This window comes from Periplaneta americana, chromosome 4 (genome assembly GCF_040183065.1).
Source record: "Periplaneta americana isolate PAMFEO1 chromosome 4, P.americana_PAMFEO1_priV1, whole genome shotgun sequence".
Lineage (NCBI taxonomy): Eukaryota > Metazoa > Arthropoda > Insecta > Blattodea > Blattidae > Periplaneta > Periplaneta americana.
Genome location: NC_091120.1, coordinates 176,267,022 through 176,288,079, shown reverse-complemented (window position 1 = coordinate 176,288,079; position 21,058 = coordinate 176,267,022). Strand labels below are relative to the sequence as shown.

The 21,058-nt window shown below is 36.0% G+C and overlaps 1 protein-coding gene across 1 annotated transcript in view; it reads left to right on the top strand.

The window, feature by feature from the left end:
• The window catches only part of LOC138698460 (lipase 3-like), a 68,270-nt gene extending 67,453 nt beyond the window's left edge, over window positions 1–817 (top strand). Inside the window, exon 9 of the mRNA XM_069824403.1 lies at window positions 507–817. Within this exon, the coding sequence (XP_069680504.1) occupies window positions 507–656 (150 nt within the window). The 3' untranslated portion in view covers window positions 657–817. The remainder of the gene's footprint in view (window positions 1–506) is intronic.
• Window positions 818–21,058: the final 20,241 nt, after the last annotated feature.

Genomic DNA, 21,058 nt, shown 5'->3' with positions numbered 1-21,058 from the left:
TGGTAGATGTTGTACTATATCAAACATAACCTCTACGTCAAACGATTCTATAATAGTAATAAAATTGTTTTATTCACAAAACTTTTCCTACACACACATGAATCTCGAGTTCACTGTGATATGTCTATTACATTTCACTTATTTACTTCTGATGATAACATATCCACGAAATTACTTAATACTGTCAGATACAAAAACAAGAAATATACGTACAATATGGCGGCTAACGATTCGTTAATAGTTTATAGCTCCGATTTTCGACCTACAGTTTACAGAGTGCTTTAACGAACCAATAGCTTTAAAGGTCGTTCTTGCAACGCTTATTGACGCTAAATGAACAGTTATAGGACCAATAGTGTTTAACGAACCTATAAATGCTTTCTTGTAACCCAGCATAAGTCGGTTAAATGTTAACACATATACACCAGCAATAACCTATAAATTTTAATTGCTCTTCGTAACAGTAGATTGTTGTAATATTTTAATTTCTTCCTCTTTCTCAACAGGATGTGAAACTGTTTGCAGAGAAACTGAAGACCAAAGTGAATTTCATTAGAGTTCCACTTGCAACATTTAATCATGTGGACTTTGTTTGGGCCAAGGATCTCTATAAACTCCTATACGAAAGCATAATTAAAACCATCAATAAACAATAGCCTTCACCAGTGACATGGTGAAGATGGTACATGTGAAAGAATCTACATATTAAAAATGCAGACGATCTGCAGAAGACAATTTCGTCTCTCAAGACTGAAGCTAATCAAACTTCAAATCAAAGAAAATGTACTGTAAAAATAAATACTAGTGATTTGTCGTACTATATGCTTTACATCTAAAACTTAAATTGTAAAGTCATATGAGTGGTGAAGTATTATAGTCCAGGGGCTCGTTTCATAATGTTAAATTACAAATTAATAATTTACAATCCAAAGTAAAAGATTACAAATTCCTGTAAACTGTGTTCCAAATAAGTATTTTAGTACGATTCTTACCGGTTGTTCTTTATGGTTGTGAAACTTGTACTCTCACTTTGAGAGAGGAACATAGATAGGTTAAGGGTGTTTGAGAATAAGGTGCTTAGGAAAATATTTGGGGCTAAGAGGGATGAAGTTACAGGAGAATGGAGAAAGTTACACAACACAGAACTGCACGCATTGTATTCTTCACCTGACATAATTAGGAACATTAAATCCAGACGTTTGAGATGGGCAGGGCATGTAGCACGTATGGGCGAATCCAGAAATGCATATAGAGTATTAGTTGGGAGGCCGGAGGGAGAAAGACCTTTGGGGAGGCCGAGACGTAGATGGGAAGATATTAAAATGGATCTGAGGGAGGTGGGATATGATGATAGAGACTGGATTAATCTTGCTCAGGATAGGGACCGGTGGTGGGCTTATGTGAGGGCGGCAATGAACCTTCGAGTTCCTTAGAAGCCAGTAAGTGAGTAAGTACAATTCTCGACATCTCTCAGTGCAGTCCCTACCCGGAGATCCGATTGAGGGACTATTTTACCTCCGGAGAATTTTACACTGAGGGACTCCATGAATCATAAGCAGTGAAAAATATAGTGGGACTGCGTTGATGTTAATGCAGCTTCTGTGGGTAGCTCTTTTGTTCTCAATTACTCAAATTTCTGAAAAATCTATTTGCATACTTACCGACTCCAAGGGGACTATATTTAATATAATTAAATATGTATCAACTCTATACGCACATTGAATTATTCCAATTCAGAAACAAGTAAACTAAAAAAAAAAAACTCCAAAATGAAATTACATTTCAATGGATACCTAGTCATTGTGGTATACTTGGAAACGAGAAAGTCGATAATATTGCAAAACAAGCAACATATTTGCAACCAAGACCTCTTCAAGTGATATCTCTATCCAGTGCTTTTGCTTCAAAGTCGCATTTTACAAACCTATGGATCAACAATTGGCTCTCTTCTGACAAAGGAAAAATTTTACTGTCTGTACAAAAGAAACCAAATGACCTGCCCAGACATGTTCAAACATTTTTAACAAGAGCCAGAACAGGTCACATTGTCACTCAATTGTACCTACACCGATTTCACATTTCTGATAATCCTATTTGTCTGTGGTGTAATAATCATGATGAAGATCTGGAACACATTCTCCTATACTGTCCATCCATAAACCACAAAAGGAGTAAATTAAAATCATCAGTACCAGTTGCAGAAGACACAGCCCTGCAGTATATATTGACTACACCCCAACTCTGGCTACTAGCAACAGGCATCTATAATGAACTCCGATCAAAATACCCCTCATTTCTCGTGAAAAACAACAACTGAATAGACTACAGTGGATTATAGTGGACTTTATGTTGTCAGCAAAGAGCTGGATACATTAAGAAGATTGATTGGATTGATCGAGTGATCGATTGTAAACTGTGTTGCAAAATGCAATCTTATTAATTTGTAAAGTTTGACAAGCTTTACAAAATCAGCTATAGAAATTTATAAACGGAATTATGCATAACACAATTTCTCCAACGACAGTCCACGCAAAGTCACTAAGGGGCAGAGCTAAAGATGCTGCATTTTTACCACTATCAATGGATATGTTTTTATGTTAATTTTATCCTAAAATAGATAAGCCCGATAAATTATATTTCAACAATACAAAATAAAAAAATATCGCAAGAAACATTTAGAAGTCTCAAAGTTTTGTTGTATTGGCAACGTTGAAGTTTCGTGATATGATTGGTCGATTACACCAAAGCGTTGATTGCTCTACGACAGGGGTTGGCAGAACGTCAACATAGGTGACGTCATATGAAACGCAGCCCGCCTTGCAAGACGCAGGGTAGCAGAAAGTAATAGGCTGGGGGAGGAAAGGACTGAACCACAGTCTACTAGCGGGTGTTCATTTCAAAGTGTGTCATGACGTCACTGTTGATGAGTCAGCGATTTGAAGCGAGTTTCAGCTTTTGTGTCAGAGAAGTTGCCTATTAATCAAGGCGTTCAATCTGAACTTGAGAACGTGTACGGTATAACTTGAACGTCGTAGCAATAGATGGCGGTCTGTACGGTCTGTGTGCTACCATAACCTCTTTCGAACTGTGTTTGGCGCGGCCTAGTCGTACGCAGGGTATTTGTTATCATCGGTTGCGTAAGGCAACATTGCACAACACAAATCAAATGCTCCGTGTCCATGTTGACCGTCGAAGTTAATGTCAACAAATACGTAAGTAATCGTCTTAACCCTCTCCCCATATCCCGACAGTAAGAAAAAACTCCCCTCAGTACATGTTTCGAAACAGTTCACATTCCTGCCACTACCGGCGTTACCGTACGTATCGGTAAGTACTCTTCTGAATGAACGCCGTACTTACTAGGCAACTTCTCTGGCACATAAGTAATACACCTCTGCGGAAGTGTAGGAAGATTGAATTCTCTAGGCTCATCGACTAGCCACATGACGGCATACAGCGAGCCATGACACACTTTGAACTGAACACTCAGTATATACAGTCACGAAGCTTGAGTTTTGAGGGTGCTAGAAACAATAGACTGTGACGGTACTATTTTGCATTGCCTGTAATGAGGCGATATTAGCGATCCTAGTGGTGAGCAACTATCTAATGTTTGCTTATTTACTACGTATTGTGCTTCGCGACTGTATATACTAGACTGTGACTGAACCTCGCCCGTATAGTCTGGAAATAAGTACCCGAACTATATGATGTCTTAGCATCCTTCTGATGGATTTGAAATTACTCATCAGCCTATCCGATGTTTTAATTACTGAAGTGAAATCTAGTTCTCCATCATAAGTTGAAATTTGTAATTGCTCAAATGAATGTTGGTTCGTCAATCGGGAGCGCGCTTTATATTTAACGTGGTTCATATATAATATATGTCGGGCCGCACATTGAAATAAACCTAGCACAAAATGGCCTAAGGAGTGGCTATTTTAAATTGTACTGAATTTTCGGGAAATTTTTAAATCTGAGAAATTTTCTCTTATTTAGGCTTCTTTGCAAAGTTTCAAAATTTTATATCAGAAAATGATATTGAGCATCACTTTTTTCTTAATCAGTATTCATATTATGGCAAAGTGCACATGCCAATATAGTTTTGTACAGGGACATAATTTTATTTTTTCTTCAATCTTTATTGTACCTAAGTTTTCCAATGTACTTCACTCTCCCCCCCCTCTACTAGCAAACTTTCAACCATCCTCCACACAGAACCAATGCCACGTATGCAGTCAGAGTCGCCTTACGGTCATAGTAAACTACTGAGTTAGTGAGTATAGTACGTTCCAGAAATATGTTCGCGTTTTCCAGTGACGAAAGAGCTTTCAATGTTAAATCATACTTTCGCACAGGTACTGTCGTCCGTTTGCCTACGTCGCGTCCCGGTTTTCCCCACCACCTTCTGCTCGCCCCTCTGTAAAGACTAATGACTGCGCTGTCTTAGCTCTTTTCTGAAAACATTTTCTGTTAGGAACTGGACGTTTAAGTAATATTATACAACTGTTTAAACTAACTTAAATAAAAGGACCTCGTTAAGTAATTAACTGTCACGTGATTTCCCCCCTTTCTACAACCCTGCGGCAAAACCACTTGGACGGACAGTAGATAGCATGTCTGAGTAATTTTATCTTTTCGGATCGGGCAGAAGTGAAGATTCAATTCACAATACGCAAGGTACTCTTTTATAGAGTAGGTACAGAATTATTTCAAGATGAGTTAGGTACTAGTACGAAGGACGTAACTGGTAATTGGAATTAGGTACAATAGTTTATAGTGCGATAATATCCACAAACAAATTGAAGCCTGTATCGAAATGAACGGCCACCATTTTCAAAATTGTGTTTAAATATCCATATTATTATTTTTCAATTTAACTTCATTCTCTATATTGTACGCTAATGTGCTGTAGACAGTATAATAGACCGTGCATAATGAATACTTCCGAATGAATAGCTCAATTCGTCAGTAAAAACACTTATTGTTAATACTGTACTGTATTTTGATTAAACAAAAACCTAATGAAAATTATCAAACTCAAAATCGCGATGTTTCCTAGTTTACGTAAATGGATGAACTACTTTTCTTCCCTCTTATACCTAGTAAAGTGATTTGTTTGTATTTTACACCAGCATCATCGAACTTCAGTCGTGGAAGGTGGTAGCAAACGGTGTTTCCGGTTCTCAACCGTTAATCTAAAGGTATAGCCAGATTAATATTAGAAATGTTAGTAAAAATAAAATGATATCCGTGTATAATGCCTCTTTATGGTGGTAATATGAAACCCTTTAAGTAGTTTAGAACATAACAAACATATTACATTCTCTTCCTGTGCACAACAAAAGAATTTCTCTTCTCATTCTTCTACAAATATTCGTTTTGTTGCACTCTTTACTTTAGTGGTTTGGAAACAGACATGCTGATCGCCAGTTACGTAAGTATTCTGCTGTCCTACGTGGAGTGGGTGCGTGTGGAGGGATGCATTAGTGAACTACCCCTGCATAAGTATGACGTAAGATGCCGCTTGCCGCGTGAAATGCCGACCGCTGGTCTACGATGTAAATGAATACAGGAAACGTCAAATTCAACACACCCAGAATCGTTCAGCATGGCTGCTTTTTAGGTAACTAATGAGAATAGAATTGAAGTTTTGACAGAGTTAAGGGAAGTAAAGATATACGCGAATGAATACTGAAGGCTTAGAAACTCCATGAATTTCTACTATTGTAGTATTAGTAGTAGTATTTATTTATTTAACCTGGTAGAGATAAGGCCGTCAGGCCTTCTCTGCCCCTCTACCAGGGGATTACAACTATAATATGAACAATAAAATTACAATTAACATTAAATTTACAATTACAATTACAATAAAATTAAAGTACGACAAGATTACCTGATTAATGAAAGCTAGACATAGAAGTTAAGAAAAAGAATATTTTTGTATTTACTGAATTACAAATTAAACCTACAATAACAAAAATCTATAGTAATGAAATTACCGGATATTGAAATATTTTGTGATAGATTAAGAGAACTATTTACAAGAAACCATATCTGAACGAGTCTCAATTACTGGCCAAGTGCCTAGTAAGTTTACGTTTGAATTGAATTTTATTTCGACAGTCCCTGATGCTAGCAGGTAATGAATTCCAGAGTCTTGGCAGGGCTATTGTGAAAGAGGATGAGTATGAGGAGGTGCGATGGGATGGTATTGTTAGTATTGTTTCATGGCGAGAGCGTGTGTTCAGATTGTGGTGGGAAGAAAGGTAAGTGAAGCGAGACGACAGGTACGAAGGAATAGAAGAGTTCAAGATTTCGAAGAGAAGGAGAAGTGAATGTAAATTTCTTTTCTTATCTAGTTTAAGCCAACCTATTGCTTCCAGGGATGGGGTGATATGATCATATTTACGAACATTGCTTACAAAACTTACACACAAGTTATAAGCACGTTGAAGTTTCGTTTTGTTGTCGCTGGAAAGGTCAGTCAGTAAAATGTCAGCATAGTCAAAATAGGGAAATACAAGCGTCTGCACAAGGGACTTTTTTAAGCAAGAGGGAAGATGAACATTTATCCTTTTTAGCACATGGATAATAGAATATACTTTTCTCCAGGTCTCTGTGATTTGCATGTCCCAGTTGAGATTATTATTCATGTGAATGCCAAGATTTTTTACCGAAGAACTGAAAGGGATATGCACTGTACTTACTGTAACGGGGGAAATGTCGACATGTTGTGTGACATGATACCCAGTAACCTTCCAATGAAAGCAATACTAAGTAGCCTAGTTGTTTGATTTTCCCTCTTGGATGTTGGACATGAGGTTATAAATTTTTGAGCGTCGGGACTCATTTCAAACCTTTAATTATATTCATACAGTGATATGAATATGTTCCTAGTCATTTGCCGGAAAATATTATGTCTTCTTGAACTAAATTCAATTCTTCATTTCAGTCACTCCTGAACAACACTATAACTGTTGTTTTAATTTAACTCTTACTGGTGTCCACTGTGCAGATAATAAACAAATTTAATAAACTTGCATTTACGGCATGCATAATTTGATAACTGCTCTTATTCACAGTCTATTTCCACCATGATAACTCCTCAATTTGAAACACCACACAACATTATTGAATGTATGTTAGCTTTACGATGGTTGCGAAATGGTAGATACTTTATAATTTACAAACAGTATTTACTAGAGATGGGAAAAGTTGTTATTTTCTCGTAACAGTTCCAACTGTTCCAGTTCCATGAAAATACTAGGTTCCAAATAACAGTTCCAAAATAACAGTACCGCCATATATTTTATAGCCTACGCCGATATATATATATATATATATATATATATATATATATATATATATATATATATATATATATATATATATTTAATGTGGAAACTGTACCAGAATAAAACACACCAGGAATGAACGAAACTCCTCCAGAGTCAAGTCCCTAAATTCAGTTCTGTCATTCTGTGAAGCGTGTGACACAATTTATTTTTGTTAAAACCCTTTAGTCAAAGTAGTTTATGCAAACATTTGGGTAAAAAAGGCAATAGTATAAGTCGAGGGCCATGAGAAAGTCCAGAAGTCATACTGACAGTATTGACACCACGAAACCAGTTACGTTATACACGTATTAATGCAAGACGCCAGTTCAGGATAAAAAGTTGGTATTTATTTTGTCCCTGAAAATTGTTAAAAGTAGCCAGATCTAGTGACAAAGTCGGTAAATTGATAACACTGCAGCTACGGTTATCATAATGTAGTTCCATACACGGCCGACTTGATGCTAGCTTCGCTTCACCTTTGAAAGCGAAGGTATCATCAAGTCGGCCGTGTTCCATAACATCGAGTATATTGTAACATGTAACAGCAAGTATTTTGTATAACAGGTACAGTACTACTAGTATGCAATGTAACAGTGATGGTTTGGAACAGGCCGTTACGTTATTTTATAGTCATGACTCATAATGTAGTTCCATAACATCGAGTATTTTTTGTAACAGCAAGTTATTTTTTGTAACAGCAAGTATTTTTTGTAACAGTGGAAGAGCCACGTACTACTAGTACGTAATGTAACAGTGGTATTTAAGAACATGTACGGACGCTAAATGGTCACATACTTGTGATGCAGTACGATGTCATAATGAGTCGAGATGTGAATTCCTGGAAATGAAATCTTTTCTAATGCTAAATTGAATTCGTAGATCAGGTTTGTTCGAAGCAGGAAATGTAATGTAATTTTAAATTATTTGTAAATTGGTCACGAAATCGAAATGGATCCCAGTGGTAAATAAAACCTAACCTATTCTTCCTCTTCTGCTCAGCTGAAGGTCACAGTAGTGTTCAATTTCTCCAAAAATGCGTAAATAAAAGCTATAATAATTTTGGCCGTGCTAAAATTCATATTAATAATGTATCGTCATGAAGAATAATAATCTCATTGTAATGAAATATGAAAATTTACCGTTGTACTTTTTTTTAAACAAAAGAACTTCAATAATACAGTCATGTTTCAACAGATTTTAGTTTAATTTCAAGAATTGGCAATGAAACTAAAACTGTAAAATATTTGGAAATAAAACATAACCTATATATTTTCATCTCCCTTGATATAATTCACAATGTAGTTCCTATAATAGAGGCATTATGTTATTTGATAGAATCCTATACTTAATTAACATCAGTTCCAAGATAGTGTGTACATTTTTTAAAGGCTATCTTCGTATCTTTACTATTTATCTTTTACTTTAGTTTCCAACATTTATTTCAATACGACGAAAGGATTCCTAATTCTGCTTTCAAACAGTGGCGCCAACTTATATGGGCTCGTGGAATCCAAGCCCACCCAATAATTTATCGTGAGATTTATTTAACTTAAGGCTCGTCAAATGTTTGAGCCCACCTACTGTTTTTCAAAAGTTGGCGTCACTGCTTTCAATAGTACCAAACATGTTCCGTTCTGTGGAACAGGCGTTGTCATAATGTAGTTCCAAAGTGAAACGAGTATTTGTAACCGCAAGTATTTCGTACTAGGTCAGAGCAACACTGTTATTTTGGAACATAGTGCTCCAAGGTGCTGTTACTTTTTGGAACAGTTCCAAACAAGGAACGGTTCCAAAATAACTGTTACGTTATTTTTTCCCCACCTCTAGTATTTACATTTACAAGAATTTTAATCATTAGAGATGGGAAAAGTTATTTTCTCGTAATAGTTCCAACTGTTCCAGTTCCATGAAAATACTATGTTCCAAATAACAGTACCACCATATACTCGTATTATATAGCCTACCTCGAACTTCGATCCACAGCACCGGATCGATCCCTCTCCTCCAGTGTTTCTCCATTTGTGGCCTGACTCCATGTTTTTACCATAACAGATAAATTCCGTAGCATCAGAAATTAATCTTCACGCACACGAGCGCGCACACACACACACACACACACACACACACACACACACACACACACACACACACACACACACACACACACACAGATATATATATTAACTTGGAAACTGCTCCAAAATAAAACACACCAGAAATGCACGAAACTCCTCCAGAGTCAAGTCCCTAAATTCAGTTCTGTCATTCTGTGAAGTGTATGACACAATTTATGTTAAAACCCTTTAGTCAAAGTAATTTATGCAAACATTTGGGTAAAAAAGGCAAAAGTATAGGCCTAGGTCGAAAACCATGAGAAAGTCCAGAAGTCATACTGACAGAATTGACATCACAATACCAGTTAGCAACAGTTGTCATAATGCAGTTCCATAACATGAGTATTTTGGAACTGCAAGTATTTTATATAACAGGTACAGTACTACTAGTAACAGTGGTTTTTTGGAACAGCCGTTACGTTATTTTATAGTCATAACTCATAATGTAGTTCCATAACATCGTGTATTTTGTAACAGCAAATATTTTGTATAACAGGTAGTATGTAATGTAACAGTGGTGTTTTGGACGCTAAATGATCACATACTTCCCTATATGCCATGTGATGCAATATGATGTCATGACTCGAGATGTTAATTCGTGGAAATGAAATGTTTTCTGATGTTAAATTGAATTCGTACAAGTAGTAGATCATGTTTGTTCGAAGCAGGAAATGTAATGTAATTTTAAATTATTTGTAAACTGGTCACGAAATCGAAGTGGATCCCAATGTTAAATAAAACCTAACCTATTCTTCCTCTTCTGCTTACCTGAAGGTCACAATAGTGTTCAATTTCACCAAAAATCTATACTAATAATAAATCTGTAGCCAAAATTTTTCTGGTAATTTTCGATTTTCCAAAAATAATTGGTTGAAACCGAAAATCGCTTTTTTTGAAATTTTTGTCTATATGTCTGTCTGTCTGTATGTTTGTTAACTTTTCACACGATAATGGCTGAACGGATTTCGATAAAAATTGGAATATAAATTAAGTTCGTTGTAACTTAGATTATAGGCTATATGGCATTCAAAATACGTTATTTAAAAGGGGGGTTATAAGGGGGCCTGAATTAAATAAATCGAAATATCTCGCTTATTATTGATTTTTATGAAATATGTTACATAACAAAAGTTTCTTTAAAAATGATTTCTGATAAGTTTTATTCTTTGAAAAATTTTGATAGGACTGATATTTAATGACATAAATGAGTTTTAAAATTAAAATAACTGCCATCTAAGGTGGTGTATTGAAATAAAAAACGAAAGACTTCGTCTATAAGGGACCTTGGACACAACAATCGAAAGCTATGAAACATAGCCTACAGACAATGTTTCTGTGTTTGTATGAAGTAATATCAAAAGCTAAATTAACGGATTTGTATAATTAATTATTATTTCATCATTGGAAAGTGTAGTTTAGCTGGATGGACATAATGCTATAATGTTATTACAGTAACTTGTGAGTGAATTGAGGACAGGTAAGATTAAAATAGCTTCTTATGCACAGAAAACTTGAGAGGTTATTCTGTATATTCATTTCCTGTATTTCTTAAAATAATGTTTATGAACATATTCATTTTTATCTCAGAGAATTAATGAACGAGAATGTATTGATTTAGTATGCAGTAATAGTACGTTAGCTTAGCAATCCATTATTTTATAATTCAAATTTTAACTATGCTCAATTGAATCGTGTTAAAATACATAAAATATATACTGTATGCAATAAATGCAATGCAAAAAATTGGGTAATGAGCCAAGCAGATTATGTTGCGCTGTTGTAAAAGTTGTTCCTCCTGAGATTCAAGAGCTCCCACAACAAATTAAAAACTTTCTAATTCGAGTACATCCGTTATCAACACACTTTTTACATAATATAATATAATATAATATAATATAATATAATATAATATAATATAATATAATATAATATAATGTAATATAATACAATATAATATAATCTATATATAATTTGAACTGGTAATGAAAATTACGGGAAAACGGCTTAACGTATTTTAATGAGCGACCCTTCATTTTCATGCCTGGCATCCAAAGTTTTTCGGAAAAGTAGTAGTTTTCAGTGAAATGTCAATTTTCCTACATAATTTTCCTATTTTCCAAAATCCATCTGTTGTCAGTTTTGAGAACTAATTTTATAGAATCACGGCCGACTTGATTGAATTTCAGAACAAAACACACACTACAATAAACAATAGGCTATTACACGAAGGCCATGACCTGTAGGATTGCCGACATATTTAGAGCTAAATTAAATTTGTTATTAAAAACTGATTATGCAGTGTATAATTTTCTGAGTACAGCTGTGTATTGGATATTCAAATCTACGAAACTTGAGGTGGTTTGATGACATTATTACCATTAGAAATTGAATATTATTATAGTTAGTATCATGATGCGTCCATTCTTCATTAATTGTACATAATATTGATGCTATATTGATGACATGAAAGTGAAACGTTTTGAGGTTATGTAAGTAAATGTAAAGAATATCTTAATTTAGATCTTCATTTCTATAATTTACTGAGTGACTGCTATATATAAAAGTACAAAACTTAAGATAATAATATTGTTATTAGAAATCAAATATTTTTATACTTATTAACCCAGTGGGGTTGGGTCTTTTTCATATACTTAATGGCGGTGTAGTGTAGATATTGATATGTGTCATTGTCTTCAGTATTGGCTCGAGAGAGCGCAAAAATTACAGTTCCTAAGGAAAGCTCAAAAGGTATTACTTACTGATAAAATATGAGGCCTACAAAATTTTGTAGTCTCCAGATCATTTCAGCAAGATCTCTTAGTAGGATAAAATGATTTTACGCTCTACATTTCAAGTTCTACATACAGCAGCTATACGAAAATGCTATTGTTCGAAAGCTTAGCAATCCTGACTTTTTTTTTAACTTTTGCCTACAATCCACAATGACCTAAAATAGCTACTGCTATCGTCCTGACATTGATACTTGCGTTTTGGCGTTGAAACTCAAAAACTGAAGTTGGATAGGTTCAAGAAAAAGTATTTGGCCTAAAAAACTCCATTCAGAGGGAGTATGTTTCATTATTATGGAAGCAAATAACTATCAGTATTCTTCATTGAAAATAAATCTGAAAAATTTTTATTTGAACGTCTAACAAACTTAGTTTGCAGCAGCATTTGCTGCACAAGCCACTAGTATAATATAATATAAACATAATAATAAATCTGTAGCCAAAATTTTTCTGTTAATTTTCGCTTTTCCAAAAATAATTGGTAATAACAATTAAGAAACATGTTAAAGGAATTGTCATTGCACCAAATGAGTGGTCTCTGGATCAAAATGATCGCATTTTAATATTTTAAATACAATTTAAATTAAGTAACATATTAAACGATTTATCCTTCTATCAAACACGAATGTTCCCAGGATCAAATGTCCTATTTTAATTATGTAATTACTTTATATTTATTTCTAACGGGTGCAGCGGAGCGCACTGGTATGGCTAGTGTTAAATAAAACTTAACCTATTCTTCCTCTTCTGCTTAGCTGAAGGTCACAACAGTGTTCAATTTCTCCAAAAATTAGTAAATAAAAGCTATAATCATTTCGGCCTTGCTAAAATTCATGATAATACCGTAATAAGAGTAATAATCTCATTGCAATGAAATATGAAAATTTACTGTTGTACTTTTTTTAAATAAAATAACTTCAACAATAGTCATGTTTCAACAGACTTTAGTTTAATTTCAAGAATTTGTAATGAAACTAAAAATGTAAAATATTTGGAAATAAAACATAACCTATATATTTTCATCTCCCTTGATAAAATTCACAATGTATTTACTATAATACAGGCATTATGTTATTTTATAGAATCCTATACTCAATAACATCAGTTCCAAGATAATGGTTATATTTTTTAAAGACGATCTTCGTATATCTTTACTATTTATCTTTTACTTTAGTTTCCAACATTTATTTCAGTACGACGAAAATATTCCCAATTCTGCTTTCAAACAGTGGCGCCAACTTATATGGGCTCGTGGGATCCGAGCCTACCCAATAATGTGTCGTGTTATGAGATTTATTTAACTTATACCTCAAATGTTTGAGCCCACCCACTGTTTTCCAAAAGTTGGCGTCACTGCTTTCAATAGTACCAAACATGTTCCGTTCTGTGGAAGGGCGTTTTCATAATGTAGTTCCAAAGTGAAACGAGTATTTTGTAGCCGCAAGTATTTCGTACTAGCTCAGAACAACACTGTTATTTTGGAACGTAGTGTTTCAAGGTGCTGCTACTTTTTGGAACAGTTCCAAACAAGGAACTGTTCCAAAATAACCGTTACGTTATTTTTTCCCCATCTCTAGTAAACACTGTGAAACAAATCCCACAAATTATAACCATTGCAGGGCAGCTGTGAAATACTACTTTGAAACATGAGGAATGCTTTAAAAGTTCAAAATTTTGGAATTCTGCCTAAAGATTAAAACTTCCTTTCATATTTTCTTTTCTGGAAATTCTTTATTTTAGAGTTGTGGTGGGTGTAAAGAAATAGTTCATACGCATTTATCACCAAGTATCCGAAAGAATAAGCTGTGAAGAATCGGATTACCTAACAATCCCTGTACTTCCACGTGCGTCATCCGATTTGTCTTTTAACGTAAGCATTTATGCACGAGGGACAAATGGAGATTTCAACATCTGACGTCACTTGCTTAGCAACGGCGAGTTACATCACACTATTGCCTAGCAACAGCAACAAGTTACGTCCCACTATTGCTTAGCAACGCAATGAGTTACGCCACTTGCTTAGCAACGGCGAGTTACATCACACTATTGCCTATCAACAGCAACAAGTTACGTCACACATTGCTTAGCAACACAACGAGTCACGTTACACTAATCTGAAACGTGGCTAGCGAGAAAGGCTACGATGCAAACCGGAGTCACGTGGTTATCATGGTCTAGTCATGGCCACCTTGACAATTGCCTGATATAATCGTCGTCGCGTTGAATCCCGGATGCATTAATATATCCTTGGAGAATGTTGTATTGTCTCGTCTCGTCTTCTAAAATACGGATTCGAAGACTCTTTCTTCATCTTGCAACGGGGTTCCATACACAAGCTCTTTTAAATGACCCCACGAATAAAAGTATAGTGGGTTTAGGTCCGGAGATCGCAGAGGCCAAGGAATTGGTTCATCTCTACCTATCCATCTGTCACGGAACCTTTAATTTATGAATCGACGTACATTGACACTGAAATTAGCAGAAGCTTCATCGTATGTGAAGTACGTGTTTCGTCATATTGCTAATGGCACGTTGTATAACAGAACAAGCAAGATGTACTGTAAGAACACTTTGTATCTTTCTCTATTGAGACTGGGTGGAAGAACATGAAGTCCTACCAAAATGTCACCAACAACGCCCGGCCCAAACACTGACATTTCCATGTGGTATGCTGTTTTTTTTCTTCCCCATTATGTACCGCATCATACAATATAAGGTAGAATTGTAGAAAAATGGCTGTCAAAAGTAAATAAAACGTTTTCGGATCAATGTTCATATAACATTTTTTCATTCTCTATATGAGAGGAATATGCCTCTAAAATTTAGACATACATTTTAATTACACCCTGTATATAAACTTGTTCAATGTTGCCATGTTATGACTAAGAATGTGACGTCGCGCCGCAGCCTGTCTTTCTTGTTAGTCACAATTCTGAAATCACTTATTCAGCAACGGCGAGATACGTCACACTATTTGTAACAGTCGGACGAGTCCACTTAGGCGAGAGAAGTAAGGGGGTAATTTCCACCCGTCAATCCACATATTCAACAGCAGTACTTTTATAACAGTATATGTGTATATTTTAACATAATCACCCCATTTCATGTGTAAAAAAATTACAAGAACTTGCCAAAATGACCACAAAACAAATTGAAAAACAGTATCAATTCTTTAATGATAAGTCGTTGGAAACTAGGAACCCATCTTGTTGATGTAATTACTATTCTAATATAAACTAACCTAGCGTAATATAAACTAACCTAACCTACCTACAGCCACTCTTCTCGGAAAAAACAGACACGTTTACATGATTTATCACCAGAACAATGAGACCTTATCGCCGGGCTTCGCATGTTTGTCACAAGAGCTATATTGGATGGAGTAGTTTCTCCTGGTACATTAATGACGTCAGTCAAAGACGCAAGCAGGTTACAAGACCTCTATGAGTCCTGACTTGTGTTATGTAGAAGTGCACATTGTTACGTATGTTTGTATGTAGATGAGTTCATTGTGATCCCGTTCAGTCATAGAGGAGGCGCATTAGAAGACAAGTGCCGTCACCTTATCTACACTGCAGTTATTTATTTCGGAATTTGGAAATGATTATTTTTGTGTAAGGAATGGTAACATATTCTTAGAATGTATATTTTTAGTAGGTTATTTTACGACGCTTTATCAACAGCTTAGATTATTTAGCGTCTGAATGAGATGAAGGTGATAATGCTGGTGAAATAAGTCCGGGGACCAACACCGAAAGTTAACCAGCATTTGCTCATATTGGGTTGACGAAAAACTCCGGAAAAAACCTCAACCAGGTAACTTGCCCCGACCGGGAATCGAATCCGGGCCACCTGGTTTCGCGGCCAGACGCGCTAACCGTTACTCCACAGGTGTGGACTTTAGAATGTATATTTTTTGTCATTGTAATATTAATTATTTCAATAAAGAGGTGTAAATTATTGTTTGTATATATGTATAAAACTTCTGTTGTGTATTTATTATCAGATTATCAATTCTGAATTTCAATTGTAATCAATGGCGTGGCAAACACATTGTTTAAAACGTTTCGATTGTGCGAACCATTAAAATCAAGTTGCAGTGTTGCCACATTCTAGTATATACAGTCACGAAGCTTGAGTTGTGAGGGTGCTAGGAACAATAGACTGTGCCGGTACAATTTCGCATTGTCTGTAATGAGGCGATATTAGCGATCCTAGTGGTTAGCAACTATCTATGGACGCATATTTACTACGTATTGAGCTTCGTGACTGTATATACTAGACTGTGGTGTTGCCATGATAAGCTCCATTATACAGTATTTCGAATTCACCGTAGGCCTACTGCACTGCCAATTATGGAGTGAGCGTCAGACATTTGAATTCCCTCCGTACAAGGTTGTATTTCTCGATAAATTCAGTGTGACAACAATGCGAAGCCTGTTTATCACACTTGAGAAACTGCGGTATTTTACAAGTCTTTGTTGTTGTCCTCGCTAATTTATATATCTGTCGTAGAAGTGAACATATAAATTTTTCTTTTTTTCCACTTTTCCGCCGAAACCTATGAATGACGCATCAAGCGAAACAAGTGGACATAATACTGAATGGCGCCAAACTTAAGTCAAGGTGTATAAGATTACCACAAAGAAAAGATGATTCAGTAAGTATCCTGTAGGCTGTGATCAAAGTTTCCTAACGTGTTTATTATGATTATTGCACACGTCATTCTGCTGACACATAGAGAATTAAATTTCTGTCTTGAACATTCGTACTAGAGTCATTTCGCCACATGTTCGAAGCATGTCTGTATGAGACTATGCGGAAATATCTTCCAATCCAGACTAAATCCAACAATCTGATAGAAACTAAAATCAGCTGTAAATGTCTAATATGCCATGAAATCGGGACATTTTGATATGTGTTCAAATTATTTCGGGACGCGGGACGCATTGGTCAAAATCGGAACTGTCCCGGTAAAAACGCGACGGTTGGCAAGCCTAGTGATGATTGTTTTGTCCCTCATTGACGAAACAGTTGAAAACAAACTGGCTTTACACACGAATTTCATTCATATTTCGCGGTGTTGCCACATATTTTACTGAAAATATCAGTTAATAATAAACCTAGTTCTATAGGGTAGACTCGGCTAATTCCGCAATATTAAGAAGTAAATCTATCATATTTTCATCAAAATGTTTATTGAAAAATATTATAAAGGTATGTAGACATGGACGAAACCTTTCATTACCAAATGAGATAAAGAAACCTATTAAATGCAAATATATTTAGTTGTACATACATTACGGTTGAAAAAGAACTCGGGCAATTCCGCAACAGTGCGGATAAATCCGCAATAGGGTATGGCTAATACCGCAGTAGTAAATAATTATGAAATACATTATGAAAGTAACACAAAAGGAACAATTTATATGTAAAAATGCTCACTTTCTTCACAGCTGTGTAGCAAAACACGAAAAACAGCCAACTTTCGATGTTAATGTTACGTTTTATTTAACGACGCTTGCAACTGCAGAGGTTATATCAGCGTCGCCGGATGTGCCGGAATTTTGTCCCGCAGGAGTTCTTTTACATGCTAGTAAATCTACTGACATGAGCCTGTCGCATTTAAGCACACTTAAATGCCATCGACCTTGCCCGGGATCGAACCCGCAACCTTGGGCATAGAAGGCCAGCGCTATTACAACTCGCCAACCAGATCGACGCCAACTTTCGATGTTTCACTGTATTGCCGAAAAAAGGTGTCAACCAATTTCCTTGATTTTTTTCTATAGCACTGCAGAGGACATGCCTTCTGTTGACAATCTCTCAAAACTTACGTTCACGGTATTGTAAAGCCGCAGTAAAATCTTATATGCACTACTGCGGAATTACCCGTACTGCGGAATTAGCCGAATTTTACCTACCTTCTTAAGTTAATTCTGTACAACATAGAAACAAACGATAGTAGTTATTTACTTATGCTCAGTTACAGATAACATACAGTTAATGACTTCTATAGAGACGAGTCTAAGAGAAATCCTTCTATACGTATTGCCTTTGTAATTTAACACGGTACTAATGTAGCTGAATTAATAATCGGGTTGGTTCCATAGCTTGTCTTCAAACAAGTCTACAAGCAGTCTTCGACTCGAAATTCTGCTTCCTTTCTTTTACAATGTTCTCTTGCAAAGTACACGAAAGTATAGAAGCAACGGAGAGGAATAAGATCTTCCCTCAAGCGTGAACCCCCTTAAGGGAGTTTTACCTTAAACTTAAGATTAAAGAGTTGGAAACTCCGCAATGTAGGCTTTCCTCCGGGATCGCGCAGAAGGAAGAGCGTTTTAATTATCCATATCCTCTTCCCCTCGACTGGACTGCAAACTTAACTCGGTTCCTAGAATTCCCATGCGCAATCCAAACAAACATGACATTTAATGTATGAAAATGGCCTTGTAAAAAAACGTTCGGATTGAATATTAAGAAAACTGAAAATACATCGACCTCAACGACAAGCGAGCTCTTGATACATCTCCGTGCTTGGTACTTGCGTCATAAGCTAAATGAAGGACAGCGAGCCTGCACACGAAGAGTTAGAGCTGACCTTTGTAATCATCAAAGGTCACTGCTAGTGTAACATCTATCGACGTCTCACACCAAGGTACAATTAATCTGGGTATAAGAATGTGTCCTATATATCACACTGAGGTATAGACCGGCCTAGTTGTCAATTATACCACGGTCCCATTCTTTAGTAGTGCCAAATAAATGCTACAAGTAAATTGTCATTGAAGGTGACGGCACCATTCTTTATATTGTAGTACAGGGACATCATTTTTATTTTTACTTCAATTTTTATTGTGCCTGAGTTTTTTTAATGTACTTCACTCCCACCCCTTCTATTAATGAAGTTCCAACTGTCCTCCAGACAGAATCAAGGCCGCATATAGAAAACAGCACTGAGTTAGTGAGTATAGTACGTTCCAGAAATATGTTCGCGTTTTCCAGTGACGAAAGAGCTTTCAATATTGAATCATATTTTCGCACAGGTACTGTCCGTTTGCCTACGTCGCATCCCGATTTCCCCCACCCGATTCTGCACGCCCCTCTGTAAAAGCTGGGCTGTCTTAACTCTTTTCTGAAAACATTAATTTCTGTTAGGAATTGGACGTTTACGTAATATTATACAACTGTTTAAAATAAATTAAATAAAAGGGCCTCGTTAAGTAATTAACTGTCACGTGATTTCCTCCCTTTCTACGATCCTACGGCATAACCACTTGGATGGACAGTAGATAGCATGTTTGAGTAATTTTATCTGTGCGGGTCGGGCAGAAGTGAAGATTGAATTTACAGTACGTAAGGTACTCTTTTATAGAGTAGGCACAAAATTATTTCAACATGAGTTACTAGTACGAAGGACGAAACTGGCAATTGGAATTAGATGCAATAGTCTATAGTGCGATAATATGCACAAAAGAACTGAAGCCTGTATCGAAATGAACGGCCGCCATTTTCAAATATGTGTTTAAATATCCATATTATGATTATTTTTCAATTTAACTTCATTCTCTAAATTGTACGCTAATGTGCTGTAGACAGTATAATATACACTGCATAATGAATACGTTCGCATGGATAACTCAGTTCGTGAGTAAAAACACTCATTGTTAATACAGTACTGCATTCTGATTAAACAAAAACCTAATGAAAATTATCGAACTCAAAATCGCGATATTTCCTAGTTTACGTAAATGGATGAAGTACTTTTCTTCCCTTCTATACCTAGTAAAGTGATTTGTTTGTGTTTTACGCCAGTATCATCGAACTTCAGCCGTGGAAAGGGGTAGCGAACGGTGTTTTTCCGGTTCTCTAAAGGTATAGCCAGGTTAATATTAAAAATGTTAGTAAAAATAAAATGATGACCCTGTATTAATTTCTCTAGGAATCTCTCTACATCAGCGATGGGCGTTTGAGTGCATTTGCCCTCCGTGCGCACGGGGAATTCCAGGTGCAGCGCTGTAGTGTGCCAGCAGCTATAACAGATCGTACAGCTTTTAAATGAGCTAAATTTAGGACTTCAGGGAAAGAAATTCTTAATACACAATTTGCAGGTAGAATTGCAGCTTTTAAGGAAAATTGCTGTTATGGATACGTCAAATGGAAAAGGGCGAAATATATCATTTCCCATCCTTATCTAAGCGCATAGAATTTTGAACAACGAAAATTTCGAAATGTACGCATGTATTCTATCCGGTCTATTAGAAGAATTTACATCAAGGTTCCACGATTTAGATTGCCTGGAAATGGATTTGCGTGTTTTTGCTACATGTTCTGATTCCAACTGATTATTGATAACGTCCCTCCTTCATTATAGTGTGAAATCCACTTTTATGCGGATTCCCAAGACGACGCTTTCCCAATCTGCATAAGCTGTGTGAGAAAGTTCTGTGTTTATTTGGTTCACTTATAGATGTGAACAGTTATTTTCTATTACGAAAATAAACAAATCTCAAACAAGAAATGATGGGCTTTTAACGGCAGTTCTTGGCATAGCTCGTGCTAATACAGTTTCTCCAAATCTTGAGAAATTGAGTAATATGAATTAATGTACAACAGACATGTTTTGTTTTGTGTTTAAGGGAGCGTTTCATTACTTTGTGTTCTTATTTAGTTTGGTAGAATAACATTTTCTTTTGTCCACACCTGTGGAGTAACGGTCAGCGCGTCTGGCCGCGAAATCAGCTGGCCCGGGTTCGATTCCCGGTCGGGGCAAGTTACCTGGTTGAGGTTTTTTTCCGGGGTTTTCCCTCAACCC